Source organism: Scyliorhinus canicula, chromosome 24, assembly GCF_902713615.1.
Source record: "Scyliorhinus canicula chromosome 24, sScyCan1.1, whole genome shotgun sequence".
In the NCBI taxonomy this organism is placed as follows: Eukaryota; Metazoa; Chordata; class Chondrichthyes; order Carcharhiniformes; family Scyliorhinidae; genus Scyliorhinus; species Scyliorhinus canicula.
The window spans coordinates 13849815-13867664 of record NC_052169.1 but is presented as its reverse complement, the minus strand read 5'-3'; the positions used below and the strand labels follow the sequence as shown (position 1 = coordinate 13867664).

At 48.9% G+C, this 17850-nt stretch overlaps 1 protein-coding gene and 1 long non-coding RNA gene across 3 annotated transcripts in view; both read right to left on the bottom strand.

Moving 5' to 3' along the window:
- Positions 1-3928, bottom strand: part of LOC119956879 — a 36702-nt gene extending 32774 nt beyond the window's left edge. For both annotated transcript variants that reach the window (XR_005458695.1, XR_005458694.1), the window contains exon 1: positions 3227-3928. This is a non-coding gene — a long non-coding RNA (uncharacterized LOC119956879). The remainder of the gene's footprint in view (positions 1-3226) is intronic.
- Positions 3929-9725: 5797 nt separating this feature from the next.
- insyn1 (inhibitory synaptic factor 1) lies at positions 9726-15075 on the bottom strand. The gene is made up of 3 exons (XM_038784440.1): positions 14793-15075; positions 13231-14627; positions 9726-11506 (listed from the first exon to the last, which is right to left on the bottom strand). The coding sequence occupies exons 2-3, from the start codon at positions 13381-13383 to the stop codon at positions 10730-10732; spliced, it is 930 nt and encodes a 309-aa protein (XP_038640368.1). The 5' UTR covers positions 13384-14627; positions 14793-15075; the 3' UTR covers positions 9726-10729.
- Between the last annotated feature and the right edge of the window lie 2775 nt (positions 15076-17850).

Genomic DNA, 17850 nt, shown 5'->3' with positions numbered 1-17850 from the left:
TAGCCCTGTGCTAAACAGCCCCTAAGTAGCCAATCTGCCAAGGATTCAACTTGATTAATAATATATTTGATCGCCAAATCATTTCTTGTTATCATTCGACCACAGAAAATTCCATCAAAGTACTATTTTAATTTCCAGACTGATAACAGTTCATTTAGTAATCCCTCAACCTAAATGACTAAAGGTTCATATTATGACAGGTCAGCGATCCCTTTCGAGGAGCAGAACTGTTTAAAATTCTTTTAATATGCAGCCTTGTGTAGTGAGTAATGAAACCAGAATTTAACAAGAACCTGCGTACGAAACAGGAGCAGAAGGAGGGCGGCAGGGTAGCACAGTGGTTAGCACTGTTGCTTCACAGCGCCAGGGTCCCAGGTTTGATTCCCGGCTTGGGTCACCGTCTGTGCGGAGTCTGTACGTTCTTCCCGTGTCTGCGAGGTTCCCTCCGGGTGCTCCGGTTTCCACCCACAAATCCCGAAAGACGTGCTGTTGGGTGAATTGGACATTCTGAATTCTCCCTCCGTGTACCCGAACAGGCCCTGGGAGTGTGGCGACTTGGGGATTTTCACAGTAACATCTTTGCAGTGTTAATGTAAGCCTACTTGTGACAATAATAAAGACTTATTATTAATTAGCCCCTCGACCTGCTCTGCCATTCAATAAGATCATGGCGGGTTAGTGTGTGTCCGAATTCCACGTTCACACCTATCCCCGATAATTTTGATTCCCTTCCCTCGCAAGAACCCTTCCTTAAAAATATTTATTGACCTGCCGCCTGAGGCAGCGGATTCCAAAGTCGCACATCCCTCTGAGAGCAAACAAATTCTCCATCTCTCTGTCCCAAAAAGAGGATTCCTAATTTCAAATTAGTGGCCCTGAGAAAGAATGACAGGTTTACAGTTTCATAGATTTCATAGAATTTACAGTGCAGAAGGAGGCCATTCGGCCCATTGAGTCTGCACCGGCTCTTGGAAAGAACAGCCTACCCAACCCCACATCTCCACCCTATCCCCATTACCCAGTAACCCCACCCAACACTAAGGGCAATTTTGGACACTCAGGGCAATTTAGCACGGCCAATCCACCCAACCTGCAAATCTTTGAACTGCGGGAGGAAACCGGAGCACCCGGCGGAAACCCATGCAGATATGGGGAGAAAGTGCAAACTCCACACAGACAATCCCGTACCAGCCTCCCCGAACAGGCGCCGGAATGTGGCGACTAGGGGCTTTTCACAGTAACTTCATTGAAGCCTACTCATGACAATAAGTGATTTTCATTTCATTTCATTTCATTTCAATGACCCAAGCCGGGAATTGAACCTGGGACCCTGGAGCTGTGAAGCAATCGTGCTAACCACTATGCTACCGTGCTGCCCCACGTATTGTAAGTTGTCTTACAATATGTCCCATTATCCTGGCATTATTAACAATTGATAAAAAAAATTAACATCTTGCAAGGGACTATTGTGATATCTCGTGGCTGAATAATCAAATCATCTGCAGCTGTGTAAATCAAAGAAAGCAGTTAATTCCTCATCTGAACCATAGCATCTGATTTATAAGGTTGTGGAGTCGCATCCTGTTCTAGCCTAACACTCTCCAGAGCAGTAAGTGAGGGAGTCCTGCACTGTCAGAGTTTCTGCCGCTTCGATGAGGCGTTACTCCTTCCAACCTCTCAGGTGAACAGAAAAATGTTACCATGCAATCATGAAAAGAAGAGTTGGGGAGTTCCCCCTGGTGGCGATGCTGTATTGTTGCAGGACGAGTGACCAAGGGACCCCGAGTAATGCTCTGGGCACTTGAACAAAGAACAATACAGCACAGGAACAGGCCCTTCGGCCCTCCAAGCCTGTACCGGTCATGATACCACCCTTGGCCAAAACCCTCAGCGCTTCCTTGTGCCGTATCCCTCTCTACCCATCCTATCCATTTATTGGTCAAGATTGCCTTTTGAACACCTTTAATATATCTGCTTCCACAACCTCCCCTGGCAGCGTGTTCCAGGCACTCACCACCCTCTGCATAAAAAACCTGCCTCACACATCTCCTCTAAACTTTGTCCCATGGACCTTAAACCTATGCCCCCTGGTGACTGACCCCTCCACCCTGGGAAAGAATGCCTGCCCTCCACTCTATCCACACCCTTCATAATCTTGTAGACCTCTATCAGCTCACCCCTCAACCTCTGTCGCTCTAATGAAAACAGTCCTAGTCTATTCAGTCTCTCCGCATAGCTAACACCCTCCAGACCAGGCAACATCTTGATAAACCTCTTCTGCACCCTCTCCAAAGCCTCCACATCTTTCTGGTGGTGTGGCGACCAGAATTGTGTGCAATATTCCAAGTGCGGTCTTACCAAGGTTCTATACAACTCAGCATGACTTGCCAGTTTTTATCAATGCCCCGTCCAATGAAGGCAGGCATTGAGCCTAAAATATCTGAATTTTTCTCAGTGTTACTTCAGTGAGGGTGTTACAACACCAATAGATTAGCTCCTCGACTAAAGTAATTGGGAAGATTTCAGACAAATATGTCACGTGTGCAGTTGTAATTTCGATCCCCAAATCTTAACGACCCTGCTTTGGAGCTAAGCCTGTGTGAGGGATTAAGGCACCATGATGGACAACCTCCTTTTGTGTCACATTTATCACGTACCCCCTACGCACATGATCATGTCCACTGGCGGCGTCATGAACTGGGTTTCAGCCAAGCCCCTTTGCTAATGGTTAATATACCAGATATATTCAACAGGACAGCACACAATCATGGAGACATTATCAAGTGTGATGTTGCTTTCCAAGTGTCTCAAACAAGAGCTAGGGCAGCACGGTAACGCAGTGGTTAGCACTGCTGCCTCACGGCGCCAAGGTCCCAGGTTCGATCCCGGCTCTGGGTCCATGCCCGTGTGGAGTTTGCACGTTCTCCCCATGTCTGCATGGGTTTCCTCCGGGTGCTCCGGTTTCTTCCCACTGTCCAAAAATGTGCAGGTTAGGTGGATTGGCCACGTTAAATTGCCCCTTAGTGTTCAAAAAGGGTTGGGTCGGGTTGCGGGATAGGGTGGAGCCGTGGGCTTGGGTGGGGTGCTCTTTCTAGGGGCTGGTGCGGACCCAATGGGACGAATGGCCTCCTTCTGCACTGTAAATTCTATGATTCTATGGCAACCAGTGGGGCCGGAGTGGCTTCCACATTCTAGCAAAATAAGAGACAGAATAAATTATACTCACCCAAATCTCGCTAGGATGAGGCATCTTGTGGAATATTCTTCCCTCACCTTTCAGCCTGAAAACATTTTTCTCCGTAACTTGCAGGGAGACTGTGCTGCTAATGGTACAGAAGGACAACAGGGCACCTGGCACCTTGGGTGACTGGCAGGATCCAACATTCTACCACTGTACTGCCAATGAGATTGAAGGACTGAGAAAGGAGGAGGGATGCAGAAGACGGAGGCCAAACCACAGTCAACTCAAGAGAGGCTGGAGAAACGAAGAGAGGGCAAGAAAGATTGGATTAAGGGAAGAAACAAAAATCAGAAAGGGAAAGTAACGAAGCAATTAAAAATTTTGCATATTTAAAACCGCAAAGACTAATCTATTGCATGCAAGCATGAGGTTCAAATTGGGGACCCGAGATTGATTTGCGATGCAGCGACAATTATCACTTTGTTAAAAGGGTACTTAAACTGTTCAGTATGAGGACCCAACTTTCTGCAGAAAGTTTAACGGCCAATTAACGCATCAATCCAGCAACGTCCTAAAAATAATGGGCAAGATGTCAGTTTCAAGAGACATACTGCAGAGTGACATAATCGAGGAGGAGGTGCTGGAGAGTTACAGCTCACAATGTAACCCCTGATCTTATAATATAATATCTTTACAATATCAATGTCACAAATGGATTACATTAACACCGCAATTAAGTTACTGTGAAAAGCCACATTCCGGCGCCTGTTCGGGTACACGGAGGGAGAATTCAGAATGTGCAAATTACCTAACAGCACGTCTTTCGGGACTTGTGGGATGAAACAGGAGTAGCTGGAGGAAACCCACGCGGACACGGGGAGAACGTGCAGACACCGCACAGACAGTGACCCAGGCCGGGAATCAAACCTGGGACCCTGGCGCTGTGAAGCAACAGTGCTAACCTCTGTGCTACCGTGCCGCGGAACAACCTGCACATTAAATACAGTGTGTATGATTCATGCACCATTATGTTTCAAGAAAGCTTTGGGTCAGCGGATGTTGCGTGAGGACAGATAATGGGTCCTCTGGATTAATAGATTTTCACTGTAACTGTGACCCCCACACTCCCTCCCCTTGCAATATAGCTTACATGTCCATTATCCCATGCTGCATGCTAAACACAGTGATTGATGAAGATCGCTTACAAAGCCACAACCAAGAAAGACACAAACTCCATTCCCAAGACATGGAATGGCAAAAAAATATGCACACAGGACTGGAAGTATTATTTTAAAAGCTACGTACCTCTGACCGAACCAGGCAGGCAGGTTGTTCTCCAATGCAGAAACAATGATGCAAAATCTTTTAGATCCAGGCGCTGATTTCACATCAGTTATGAAAATGAATCATTCGAATTATTAGTCATTAAATAGCATTGATGCACTGGTGGAAGCCATCATGAATCATCGTTAGTTAAGGAGTTCCGTCTTGGGACCACTGATCATAGAATTTACAGTGCAGAAGGAGGCCATTCAGCCCATCAAGTCTGCACCGGCTCTTGGAAAGAGCTCCTTACCCAAGCCCGCACCTCCACCCTATCCCCGCAACCCAGTAACCCCACCTAGCCATTTTTTTGGACACTAAGGGTAATTTATCATGGCCAATTTATCATCCACCTGCACATCTTTGGACTGTTGGAGGAAACCCACGCACACACGGGGAGAACGTGCAGACTCCGCACAGACAGAGACCCAAGCCGGGAATTGAACCTGGGACCCTGGAGCTGTGAAGCAACCGTGCTAACCACTGTGCTACCGTGCTACCTTTAATGCACAGTCATAATAATAATAGCTTATTGTCACAAGTAGGCTTCCAATGAAGTTACTGTGAAAAGCCCCTAGTCGCCACATTCCGGCGCCTGTTCGGGGAGGCTGGTGCGGGAATTGAACCGTGCTGCTGGCCTGCCTTGGTCTGCTTTCAAAGTCAGCAATTTAGCCCTGTGCTAAACCCATCCTGGACGTGAGGGGAAGAGGGCACGGTCATACAATTTGCCGATGATAACAGTGAGGAAGATGGTAATAGGCTTTAAGGATCGGCTGACCGAATAGGCCGACACGTGGAAGATCAAACCTCAGAAAGGTTTGAGTTGATACTTTTTTTTCCCCCAGGAATTACAACTATGTGGATAGATTGGAGAAGCTGTCCCTCATGCGGACAAGCTGAGAGGAGATCTGATAGCGGTGTTCAAAATGACGAAGAGTTTAGATAAGAGTAAATAAAGGGGAAACTGGTTCCAATGGCCATAACCAGAGGGCGCAGATTTAACGTGAACTGCAAAGGAACCAGAGGTGACAGGAGGAAACTATTTCTTACTCAACAAACGGCTAGGATTTGGAATGCACACCCTGCCGGGATGGTGGACACCGGTTCCATAATAACCTTCTGGAGGTAATTTTTCTAAATGTGTGATGGAGAATCAAATGCAGGAACATGGGGAAAGATTGAGGGAGTGGGACAAACTGGTTTGCGGTTTGAAATAGCAGGAGCAGGCTTGATTGTCAGAATGGCCACAATCCAAGATGTACTATGCTCTGATCTGTAGGTTCTGCTAAAGCACCCCCCACCCCCCCCTTTCTTCATACCAAGCCGCCATTCTACCACTGGTAACATTACCATCTTACTGATATCATGTATACGGTAACAGCCTCGTGACTTCATTAGTTCAGGTTTCCTTATTGTAAAATGGATCCTGCGATACAGTTACAAAACTATAAGCTATTAGCAGGCAGATCGATCATGGTTCCAGAGCCAATCGCCCTATGGTTAGACTAACAGAGTGCGTAAGGTGCGTACAATTGTGCGAAACATCACATCTGTTAAACGGGACATATATCAGTTGCAACCACCACATAATCCTTTAATGTCTACGTACTTGCTGGTGTCTCTCAGTCTTCTTCTCCCGCCGCTTTATGCTTCATGACAGCTGGGCATAGCAAGCCCGGAGCAGAAATTTTATATAGAAACCCCATTTCGGTGACGTCAAAATGACATAAACTGGGCCAGCTGCCACTGTGCTTCACGCCAGGTCATATTACCGCAGAGTAGAATTGATTCCTGTAAATTCTCCACCAAATATTTCCTCCCCCCCCCCCCCCTCCCCCCCCATCAGCAGTTGTGAAATCATATAACATGGAGCAAGCTAGCACTGACAGGTAGCAGTAAGTGTACAGATGTCATGCAAATGCAGATTGGAATGACAAGTCAAAATGGATACATTTCATCTTTAAGAATGACTTGGCATCTTTTTTTGTTGTTGCAGATCCTGACATGATAGCACAACCGACATTTGAAATACTCGCGGGTCTCAACAACCTTCATTCAGAACACGGTCTTTGATCTATGATATTTGGTTCAACCTTTTAAAAAAGAATTTTAGAGCACCCAATTCATTTTTTCCAATGAAGGGGCAATTTAGCGTGGCCAATCCACCGACCCTGCACATCTTTGGGTTGTGGGGGTGAGACCCACGCAAAGACGGGGAGGGGGAGAACGTGCAAACTCCCCAGAGCCGGAATCGAACCTGGGACCTCGGCGCCGTGAGGCAGCAGTGCTACCCACTGCGCCACCGTGCTGCCCGATTTGGCTCAACTTAATCATACCACGCCATCAAACAAATTTCATATCAGGTTCTAACGCTGGCCTGCACCCATCGAGACCAGGGAAAACCTTACGCAGGAAGAAAATTTGCTAACTTTATACATAATGATGAAAAACCCCATTAGTGAACTTGAGATTCTGATCTAATTGTGGACACCAGCAGATTTTAATAAGGAGCAAATCCCTCCACTGCTGTTCTGATTAATTTACAGTCAGCCATCATTTTCTATAATTAACTTCCGAGTGGTTCATAACTGGCATCAGCATTCCTCTGTGTGTTGTTATTGCTGAAAAGGAGAGACATGTTATTGAAGCTTTCTGCCTGGGACTCATCAGGGCAAATGCAAGAATGCCAAATTTCAAACGCTCACAATTTATACTACCGGACAAAAGGTCGCCGATTGGTTGGCAAGTCGACTTAGATCGGCTGAGGTGTTCCCATGGAGAAAGCAAAAGTTTCCCCAGTTTCCCAGGTCATTCATAAAAAGGGTGCATATTCCTTTTGTTTGCACCTAACAGCTCCCTGCATTTAATGTATGCACTTCCTGTAAGTGAGCCAATTTATGAGCTCAACTGATTTATCTTAAATCGGTTATTGAAATGAAAAATGAAAATCGCTTATTGTCACGAGTAGGCTTCAATGAAGTTACTGTGAAAAGCCCCTGGTCGCCACATTCCGGCGCCTGTTCGAGGAGGCTGCTACGGGAATTGAACCGTGCTGCTGGCCTGGTGGTCTGCTTTCAAAGCCAGTGATTTAGCCCTGTGCTAAACAGCCCCTGTATACCATTAGCTCATTCAGGGTTATTCAGCAAGTGCTGTCCAAACACGGGATCACATCTAACAGCAGATTTTTAGTTTTCATTTGCTTGTTTTTTTGGGGGGGGGGGGGGGGGGGCGAACAAAAAGGCAGAGGGGCTCATTTACATTGGGGATGTGTTGTAAACCTCCTCCATAACGAAACACGCAGTAGGCCAGTTCCCTTGAGAAAAAGCGCCAAGAGAGTGAGCCACATGACGACACCACACAAGTCCAAACGGGAGTGTGTCAAACCCATGGCGCATAAACACTGGTTCTGATGATTCGCATGCGGGAGATGCTATTCCACTTATCGTAGGCTCAATGCTCTTCACCAATCTTGAAGGTCATTTTGGAAACACAACCTTACGCATTCCACCATGGCTAGGAATTTCGATTGACTCGCACATGTAATTATGGTCCTCTAAATACAAAAATTAACAAAACATCTTTGAAAAATATAAAACATTGGTATTGTACCCTTAAAGTATACCTGTCACATGCCACAATTCTTTCTACCGCACTTTTAGAACAAAAAGATTTCTTCCTGACTGCAAAAAAAATATGTATATATAAACAATTGCTTTGATCAGATATTATGACCTTAAAGACACAGATCAATTGAAACACAGTTCCTCTCTCAGTACCAGGGTGATATAGGTTACAAAGTACATGATTCTGTCTATATACAACAGTATATTGCCAACTCATTCCAAGAGCCCAATGGGAAGTTCTTTACTGTAAATGCATGTTACTGGCATCCATATTTCAAATGTTGGGAGACTATCATTTTCAGCCAGCTTATCCTTCTTACAAATGTAAGATATTAATTTTGGTAGGTCTAACATAGAGGGGAAATATATCATAAATGGCAAAACTCTAAGGAATATAGAAAGTCAGAGAGATCTGGGTGTGCAGGCTCACAGATCTTTGAAAGTGGCAACACAAGTGGACAAGGTAGTCAAGAAAGCATACGGAATGCTCGCCTTCATTGGACGGGGCATCAAGTATAAATACTGACAAGTCATGCTACAGTTGCATAGAACCTTGGGAAGGCCGCATTTGGAATATTGCGCACAATTTCATAGAATTTACAGTGCAGAAGGAGGCCATTCGGCTCATCGAGTCTGCACCGGCTCTTGGAAAGAGCACCCTACCCACGGTCAACACCTCCACCCTATCCCCATCCCCATAACCCAGTAACCCCACCCAACACTAAGGGCAATTTTGGACACTAAGGGCAATTTATCATGGCCAATCCATCTAACCTGCACATCTTTGGACTGTGGGAGGAAACCAGAGCACCTAGAGGAAACCCACACTCACACGGGGAGGATGTGCAGACTCCGCACAGACAGTGACCCAAGCCGGAATCGAACCTGGGACCCTGGAGCTGTGAAGCAATTGTGCTATCCACAATGCTACCGTGCTGCCCTAATATATCACTGCTGTCCAATTCTGGTCGCCACAATACCAGAAGGACGTGGAGGCTTTGGAGAGGGTGCAGAGGAGGTTTACCAGGATGTTGCCTGGTCTGGAGGGTGTTAGCTATGCAGAGAGACTGAATGGACCCGGACTGTTTTCATTAGAACGACGGAGGTTGAGGGGTGACCTGATATGATCCACAAGATTATGAGGGGCATGGATAGAGTGGGTGGGCAGGCACTCTTTCCCAGGGTGAAGGGGGTCAGTCACGAGGGGGCATAGGTTTAAGATCGGTGTGGCAAAGTTTAGAGCAGATGTCCGAGGTAGGTTTTTTACACAGAGGGAGCTGAGTGCCTGGAACGCGCTGGCAGGGGAGGTTGTGGAAGTAGATACATGAACAGTATTCAAAAGGCATCTTGACAAATACATGGATAGGATGGGGATAGAGGGATATGGAAGTGCTGAGGGTTTTGGCCAAGGGTGGTATCATGACCGGTTCAGGCTTGGAGGGTTGAAGGGCCTGCTGTATTGTTCTTTGTTGTTCTTGCCTTAATATTGATCTTCATTTGCTGTATGACAATTATTGCACTGTTGGCTGAGTTACATGTTATATATCGACCCAATGTATGTTTTTTTTATCTTTAAATTAACCTTGAAACTCGTGATATATTAGATAAAGTAGACACTAATTTATTGCATCAAATGAGTCAATGGTTTGCATTAAACAATACAATATGACCTATAAATCAAACATGTAAACTTTTTTTTCCAAGCAGACTGCTTCACAGTGTCTCTCCAAAAAAATCCAAAATACTTCTGACTTGATTCAAACCACTGCTCTGTCCTTTATCTGATATGTCAAAAGGATAACATTACAGACTGTTGCTTTTGTACCGGTTGGGGCAATTTCCAAATGTACTTCAATCTAGAGTTAGGCAGCACTCAATGGGTTAAATCTCCCGCTGAATATTATGGAAGCATTTTATGCATCATTGTAAGTGAAATTCCTAAGGTTAAAAATTTTCTCAGCCCATTCAAATATTCATTGGTGCATCAGTTTGTTTTTTTTTTAATTCCTCTCTCTTCACTGTAGCTCTACCTTATGCTATCCACATGGATGCTACATCATCGGAAGTGGGTTAATGCTTGATCAAAGTGCCAAGATACTCTGGATTGAAAGCATTTGGTACAGAAGACTGCAGCTGGAAATCCTTTCTCCGATTAAAAAAAAAAAGAACCAATTGAACTGGGGCGGATTTAATTGTTTTGGAAATTTAAAAGGAAAAACGTAATGAAAGTCATTATCAACTGTAGGGCATTGCCACATGAAGCAGGGCACAGAGACAGAAAGGCTTGTCTGGAAGCACGCTCTATTTACAGGCACAGTACTCAGGCAAGATTAGATACTGCGACTTCAGACAAAAATAAAAAGCCTCCTACAATCTTGAAGGTACCAGGTAAAATAAAGCTAAAAAAAAAAGTAGATCCTTAAAGTGCTTTTCTTATGCAATTAGTCAATGGGTGCAAAATTTTGGAATCTACCTTTTTCTGTAAAACATTTCTTGAAATATATTTTATTGAAAATCCCTGAGCGTCATGATGCCAATAGGTAGTCAAGCAGCTTCCCATCTGGGGCAGAAGGAAGTTGGGGAATTTGGGGAGGGGGGGGAGCTACTTTGCCTCCTCGTTCTTTGAGTTCTGTTGTGTCTTGGAGGAGCAATAAGACAGGACCGTCTGAGTGCTTTTGTGGGACACTGTCTGTGTGCTGTTATTCCTCATGGTCTTTTTCCTGGTGGAGGGGTTGCCTTTGGCTGTCACTGCCGGCTGCTGGCAGTGGTGACGTGGTCTGGAGACGGATGATGAGGATGATGCTTTGGGTGTTGCACCGCTCGCCCTCTCGTGACCGTCATTTGTGGTGGTGGCAGCGCTCGATGTGGCTGCGCTCGTTTGCTCCTCTTGCTCGCCGCCACCATCGTCATCGTCGTCGTCATCGTCGCAGCACAGCGCATGATAGAGGACTTTGTCACTGAAACGCACCCTCTCCCTGGTGCCCGAGGTCCTCGGGAGCGTCTTGTGGCTGGGGGCGCTGCTAATTGTCTCCTCGCTGGACGAGTCGGGGGCGCAGACCTTGGGTCCATTTGGGATTAACCCTCCGTTCATCATCCTGTAGTCCGGCTCCGATGGGGTGTGGCGAGCCTCCTTGTCATCCCCTCCCACCTCCACCTTGCTCGACTCCGCCGGCAGCTCCAGGAAGGAGCAGAACTCCCAGCTATCCGAGAGGATGTCCGGAGTCAGGAATCCCAGCTGCCCGTAGTCAGACAAGAGGTCATACTTGTGATTTCTCGCGGTGTCGCTGCTGGAGGTGCTACTAATTGTGGCAATTGTCCAGTCGTCGGGCTCCATCTCGAAATCAAAATCAGATGTCAGTCTGTCAATCTGCTTCACTACCTACAATGGGAAGACAAGGGGCTTTGAAAATATTCACGAAGCCAAACCCTAGCTGTACTAATTGAGAAAAACATAACTAGAAACGCAAGTAGATTGAGGGAGCAGTCATCCCATAAGTTAAGCATTAAAGATTTGTAACTGTGCAGACATTTTCGCCTGAATGCCCTCTGTAACTAATAGGTAACAGCAGTCGGAACTTGGAAACACAGATTTAAATCAGTCACCATTCATTCAAAGACAAGGGCCATTTAATTGACCAGTACACACAAACATGGTTCGAAGTGGTGACGAGAATCTTGAGTAGTAGAAATCTTGGGAAACCATCCCGCCTGCTACCAGTCCCAGGATTTATTTAGTCAACGTGTATGTGTGTGACCGTGAGCCATCCGCAAAGCAGCCAATGAATTAAAAGAAAGTAGCCAGCTTCAACAACAAACAAAGCCAACCTTGGAGAGGCTGCAGGAGGAGGGGAGCCTTAACGTTTAACAGTTCTGAAGGAGATGGGTTGATGTTCAATTCACTATTACAAGGGGGAGCAAGTGAGATCGAACCAGTTATCATGAGATAGGTGTATTTCTGCTTGATGGAAGGGGGGGGGGTTTGCTGTCTGGGTCAAGATTGCACGGCAGTGTTTGTCAGCGGGGGTGGAAGCAATCATAAGATTTTTTTTTAAATAAATTTAGAGTACCCAATTATTTTTTCCAATTAAGGGGCAATTTAGAATGGCCAATCCACCTACTCTGCACATCTTTTGGGTTGTGGGGGTGAAACCCACGCAGACACGGGGAGAATGTGCAAACTCCACACGGACAGTGACCCAGGGCCGGGATTCGAACCCGGGTCCTCAGCGCCGTAGGCAGCAATGCTAACCACTGTGCCACCGTGCTGCCCAGCAATCATAAGATTGACCAAAAAAAAAAGAATGTTTGATCCTTGCCTCTGCTGTTTTGACCAGAGTTTACTCCAGCAAGATGTGGGCACTAATTCACACCAGACATCTGTACGTACACAGCCTGCAGTCTAAAGGGGACTGGGGATGTTCTGCAACTTGGACCGTCTCCCCACCCTGAAGGAGGAGGTGGGGCAACAGCATGTTAAATGGACAAAGTTTTGCAGTCACCCCCCCCCCCTTCTCTCCCTCTCTGCTTCCTAACCAATTTCACCCCCACACTCCATTCAAATCAATATGCTGTGCTTCTGATGGGAAACTTCAATACTGTGGGTCTATGTTTGAATCAGAGAACTTACAGTGCAGAAGGAGGCCATTCGGCCCATCGAGTCTGCACCAGCCCTTGGAAAGAGCACCCTACTTAAGCCGCACGCCTCCACCCTAGCCCCGTAACCTACCTAACCTTTTTTGGACAGTAAAGGGGCAATTTAGCGTGGCCAATCCACCTAACCTGCACACCTTTGGGCAGCGGGAGGAAACCGGAGCACCCGGAGGAAACCCACGCTCGACACGGGGAGAAGGTGCAGACTCCGCACAGACAGTGACCCAAGCTGGGAATCGAACCTGGGACCCTTGGGACCCTGGAGCTGTCAAGCAACTGTGCTAGCCATGCTGCCCTAATTTGCTATGTGAAAACCGCACAGCAAGGGGGAGGGAGTCCTTTTGATTTAGATGCATGGGGAAGATGAAGAAGGTTAATTTAGGAATGGTGACAGTCTGGGCCAGTTGCAGAGAGGGGAAACAAATAAATAAATAGGAAAGAAATGTGATTTACCTCCTTCAGCTCCTTCGCCACTTCCTTCAGCTCCTGCAGGATAGATTCCAGCTGGTCGATGACCATTTTCATGCGGTTGCGGATCACCTCCTTCACCGGGGTCTGCGCTGAGGGTTCACGCCGTTGCTTGGGAGAGCTCTCCCTCGCTGACATTATTCAGAGGGCTGGGATACGGCGGGCCACGCCGCCCATGCTGTTCGTCGCTGATTCTCCCTGCAGTTGGCCGTGGCTGACACAGAGGAGGACTCACCATCTTCACCCCAGAAAGCCAGGAGCAACCTTGCCCGGGGATCTCTCTCTCTCTCTCTCTCTTCTCTCTCTCCTTCCCTCTATCCTCTCTCTTCTCTCTTCCCCCTCTCTCACATGGCAGTATTTGGATGTCTGTGTGTGTGTGTGTGTGCAAGGGGAGGGGGGGAAGTCTCTCTGAATCAAAGGTTAATACAGATTACACAGAATGCTATTCTCCTCCCTCTCTCTCGGTCTCTGCTACATGGCTGGAGGTTGGTGTGTGTGTCTGTGTGTGTCTGTGTGGGTGGGTAGAGGGGGTAAGTCTCCTCTCTCAATCACAGGTTAACACAGATCACACTCTGTGCTATTCTCCACCCTCTCTCTCCTACATGTCTGGAGGTTGGTGGGTGGGGGTGTGTGTGTGGGGGGGGGGGGGGGAGAGGGCGCAATTCTCTCTCAATCACAGGTTAACACAGATCACACTCTGTGCTATTCTCCACCCTCCCTCTCTCTCCTACATGTCTGGAGGTTGGTGGGTGGGTGTGTGTGTGGGGGGAGAGAGGGCGCAATTCTCTCTCAATCACAGGTTAACACAGATCACTATTTAATTTTCCCCTCTCTCTTACATGGCTGGGTGTTGGGGTATGTGTGTGTGTGTGTGTGTCAGGTGGGTAGTGGAAAAGTCTCCTCTCTGAATCACAGGTTTGCACTATGCTAGATCACTATGCTAGTCTCCCTCTCTCTCTTTCCCTCTTTCCTACATGGCTGGAGATTGGTGTGTGTGTCTGTGTGTGTGTGTGGAGAGGAGGGGTGGTCTTTGAATCACAGGTTTGCACAGATTAATCTATGTTATCCTCTCTCCCTCTCTCTCTCTTTCTCTCTCTCTCTCTCTGTGCCTAAAATGGAGATGAGAAATGTGTCTCAGCTTTCCACCCCCCACCCCCACCCCCACCCCCCCCTCTCCCTCGGTCGTTGCTGAATTGAGAAGGGTGCCTGTTCTGGGAGCCCACGTCCGGCTCAGGATGTGTCTGGACAACTTTGTGGCTCCGTGGAATTGGCGATCAGCAAGAACAACGCAGGCAGGCAAGGCAGGAGCGACCCTGGCATCGTCGGCGTCTTCATCGCCCCCACACACACATCCTCTCCCCCCACTCTGCTCGCTGTTAACCCTGCAGGAACAAGAGCCAAATCTGTAAAGAGCAGGACCATTAACCCCCCCCCCCCCCTTTTCCTGGGGCACCCCCCGGGAGGAGGGGGGGGGGGAGAGGAGAGGGGGGGGGGGGTGGAGAGAGAGAGAAGGAATCACATAAAACAAAATACAAAGGCACACTCACCGAGCAACGTTTAAAATAAATCCCTTCCAACTTCAGATGGCTGGTTGCAGAAAGGGGAGAGAGGAGGGAGGGAAGGGAGGGGTTTGAGGGGAGGAGGGAGGGGAGAGGAGGGGGGGTTCCACTTTTAATACCAGTTAACAGACAGGATGCAGAGCAAACCATGGGCTCAGTTTTCTGAAGCCAAACCTCCCCCCTTCACCCTCTCCACCGTCTAATAATGATTCCTCAGTGTATCCATCCACATTCTCTTACTGGGGGTGGAATTAACAAGAAACATCATTGAAATCGACGCGAGCATGCGTACTGCCAGCAAAATGTAACAGAAAAGAGACACACGTTTCAGACTCCCAGCATTAATGTTTGAGAGCTTCAATGTATCATTATTTTCAGCATGTTTACCTCTTCTTTTATTGCTACCCCCCCCCCCCCCCCCCCCCCCCCCCACCACACACACACACACACAGAGTGGGAGTCCCCATCCGAGGGGGTGGTGTGGAGGGAGTAAGTGGTCATTGCGGATGAGCTTTGCAGCGATCAGCATCCGCACCCCCCCCCCCCCCCTCCCCATCCCCATCTCGCTGCGTCAGAGCCCTTCCCCACAGCAGCCGGAGCGCTGGATGTCTGTCCCCTTCCATCCGCTCACGGAGCACACACACACTGGGACAGAGAGAGTGGGGCTGGGGGAGAGAGAGTGAGGAGAGGGGAGAGAGAGAGCAGGGAGAAAGAGAGCAGGGGGAGAGAGGAGGGGGAGCAAGAGGAGGGGGAGAGGGGGGGTGGAGGGAGGGGAGAGAGAGCAGAGGTGGAGGAGATGGGGAGGGGAGAGGGGGGGAGAGAGGAGGAGAGGAGAGAGGGGGAGGAGAGGGGGGGAAGAGAGGAGGGGGAGGGGGAGAAGAGGGGGGAGAGGAGTGGGACAAAGCAGGGGGAGAGAGGGGAGGGGAGAGAGCATGGAGAGAGGAGAGGAGAGGAGGGAGAGAGCGCAGGGGAGAGGGAGCGGAGGTGGAGGAGATGGGGAGGGAAGAGAGGAGGGGGAGATACGGGAGAAAGAGGGGGATTGGGGAGAGAGGAGGGGGTGAGAGAGATGAGGGAGAGGGGACGGGAGGGGTAGAGAGGAGGGGGAGAGCAGGGGTGGAGGAAATGGGGCGAGGAGGGGGAGATAGGGGAGAAAGAGGGGGATTGGAGAGAGAGGAGGAGAGAGAGGGGACGGGAGGGGTAGAGAGGAGGGGGGAAAGCAGGGAGGGGAGAGAGAGGAAAGAAAAATGAGGTAGGGGAAGGGAGAGAGGGGAGGGAGAGAGAGGAAGGGAAGGGGAGGGTGAGAAGTTAGGAGGGTAGCAGAGAGGAGGAGGAAGGAGATAAGAGAGGAGGAGAGCGAGCAGGGGGAGGGAGAGAAGGAGGGGGAAAGAGAGGAGGGGAGAAAAGGGGAGAGAGAAGAGGGGGAAGGGGAGAGAGGAGGTGGGGAGGGAGCCACAGGCTGGGGAGAGGGGAGGGAGGGGGAGATGAGGAGGGAGAAAGCGAGTGGAGGAGAGGGGGAAGGGGAGAGGAGAAGAAGGAGAAAGTGGAGGTGAGGAAGAGGGAGAGAAAGAGGGGAGCAAGAGAGGGTTGAGAAAGGGAGAAAGAAAGAGAGCGAAAGGGGAGGAGGAGAAAGTGAGGTGGAGAGAACGAAAAAGAGAGAGGGGAAGAGAGAGAGAGAGACGATTCTCTCTGACACAGAATGCTGGACATACCCAGCTGTGGAGAGAGAAACAAGAGGTAACATTCCGGGTCGAAATGATCTCTGGCTCCACTGACAAATCACGTTTGCAAAACAAAATAAAAAAACAATGCCCCCTCTCATTTAATTATTTGCTGCCACATCGCAAGGCTGATTGGATGCCCCCCTCTCCCTCTATAAAGCTGTACAGTGTGAAGGACCATTGCCCCCAAATTTTAAAACAACTGCCTCAATGTTGCATTTCAACACTGGAGAAATCTCGATCAAATTCAGCAAACAAACACACACTGCACACAGATAGCAAACTCCCTCTCTCGGCAGTTCAACAGAAGCAGTTTAGATTGATAACTGCACTCCCTGCATTTCCAACAGCCACTCGATGGGGAATGCAAAAGTTTCCAAAATAGCTGTGGTAGCATGGTAGCATGGTGGTTAGCATAAATGCTTCACAGCTCCAGGGTCCCAGGTTCGGTTCCCGGCTGGGTCACTGTCTGTGCGGAATCTGCACGTCCTCCCCGTGTGTGCGTGGGTTTCCTCCGGGTGCTCTGGTTTCCTCCCACAGTCCAAAGATGTGTGGGTTAGGTGGATTGGCCATGCTAAATTGCCTGTAGTGTCCTAAAAAGTAAGGTTAAAGGGGGGGGGGGGTTGTTGGGTTACGGGTATAGGGTGGATACGTGGGTTTGAGTAGGGTGATCATTGCTTGGCACAACATCGAGGGCCGAAGGGCCTGTACTGTTCTATCTAGCTCCTCTTCCCCGCCAAGTAAGGAAATGCTGATGTCACAGCCATCAGATGCCAGCTTTGGGCACGGCGGGACATGCTGGGTGTTTTATTGGAGCCTCGAGTAGTGTTTTGCTGCAATCCGGGTTGTCGGTAGCACCCAGGACTCCCATCAGAAAATCTGCTTTGTTCCCCCCCCCCCCCCCCCCCCCCCCCCCCCCCCCACTACTCCATCCCCTCTCCAAGGGTGAGCAGCCAACGTCGAGACAAATTCGCTCTCAGCCACTAGAAGGACTCACTGGAGCCTCCCTGACTTTGCTGAATAGCAGAAAGGGTTAACAGTGCAGAGGAAGAAGGCCATTCGGCCCGTCCTCTCTGCACCCCTGGCCTGCCAAATGGGTAACCCCCTCGCCCAGTTCTCGTTCCCCTCCCTGGCTTCTTGCCCCCACCACCCAACAAAAATAAAGAGGGGGGGTTGCTACTTAGGATTACCTCACCCGGACCCTTCGTTGTGAGTCCTCCCGGCTGCCCCGGGACCGAGAGAAACCCGCTGCCGCGATCAGGTGGAGAATCCCCCCGTAGTCAGATCCCCCTGCCCCCCCCCCCCCCCCCCCCCCCCAAAACCAGGAC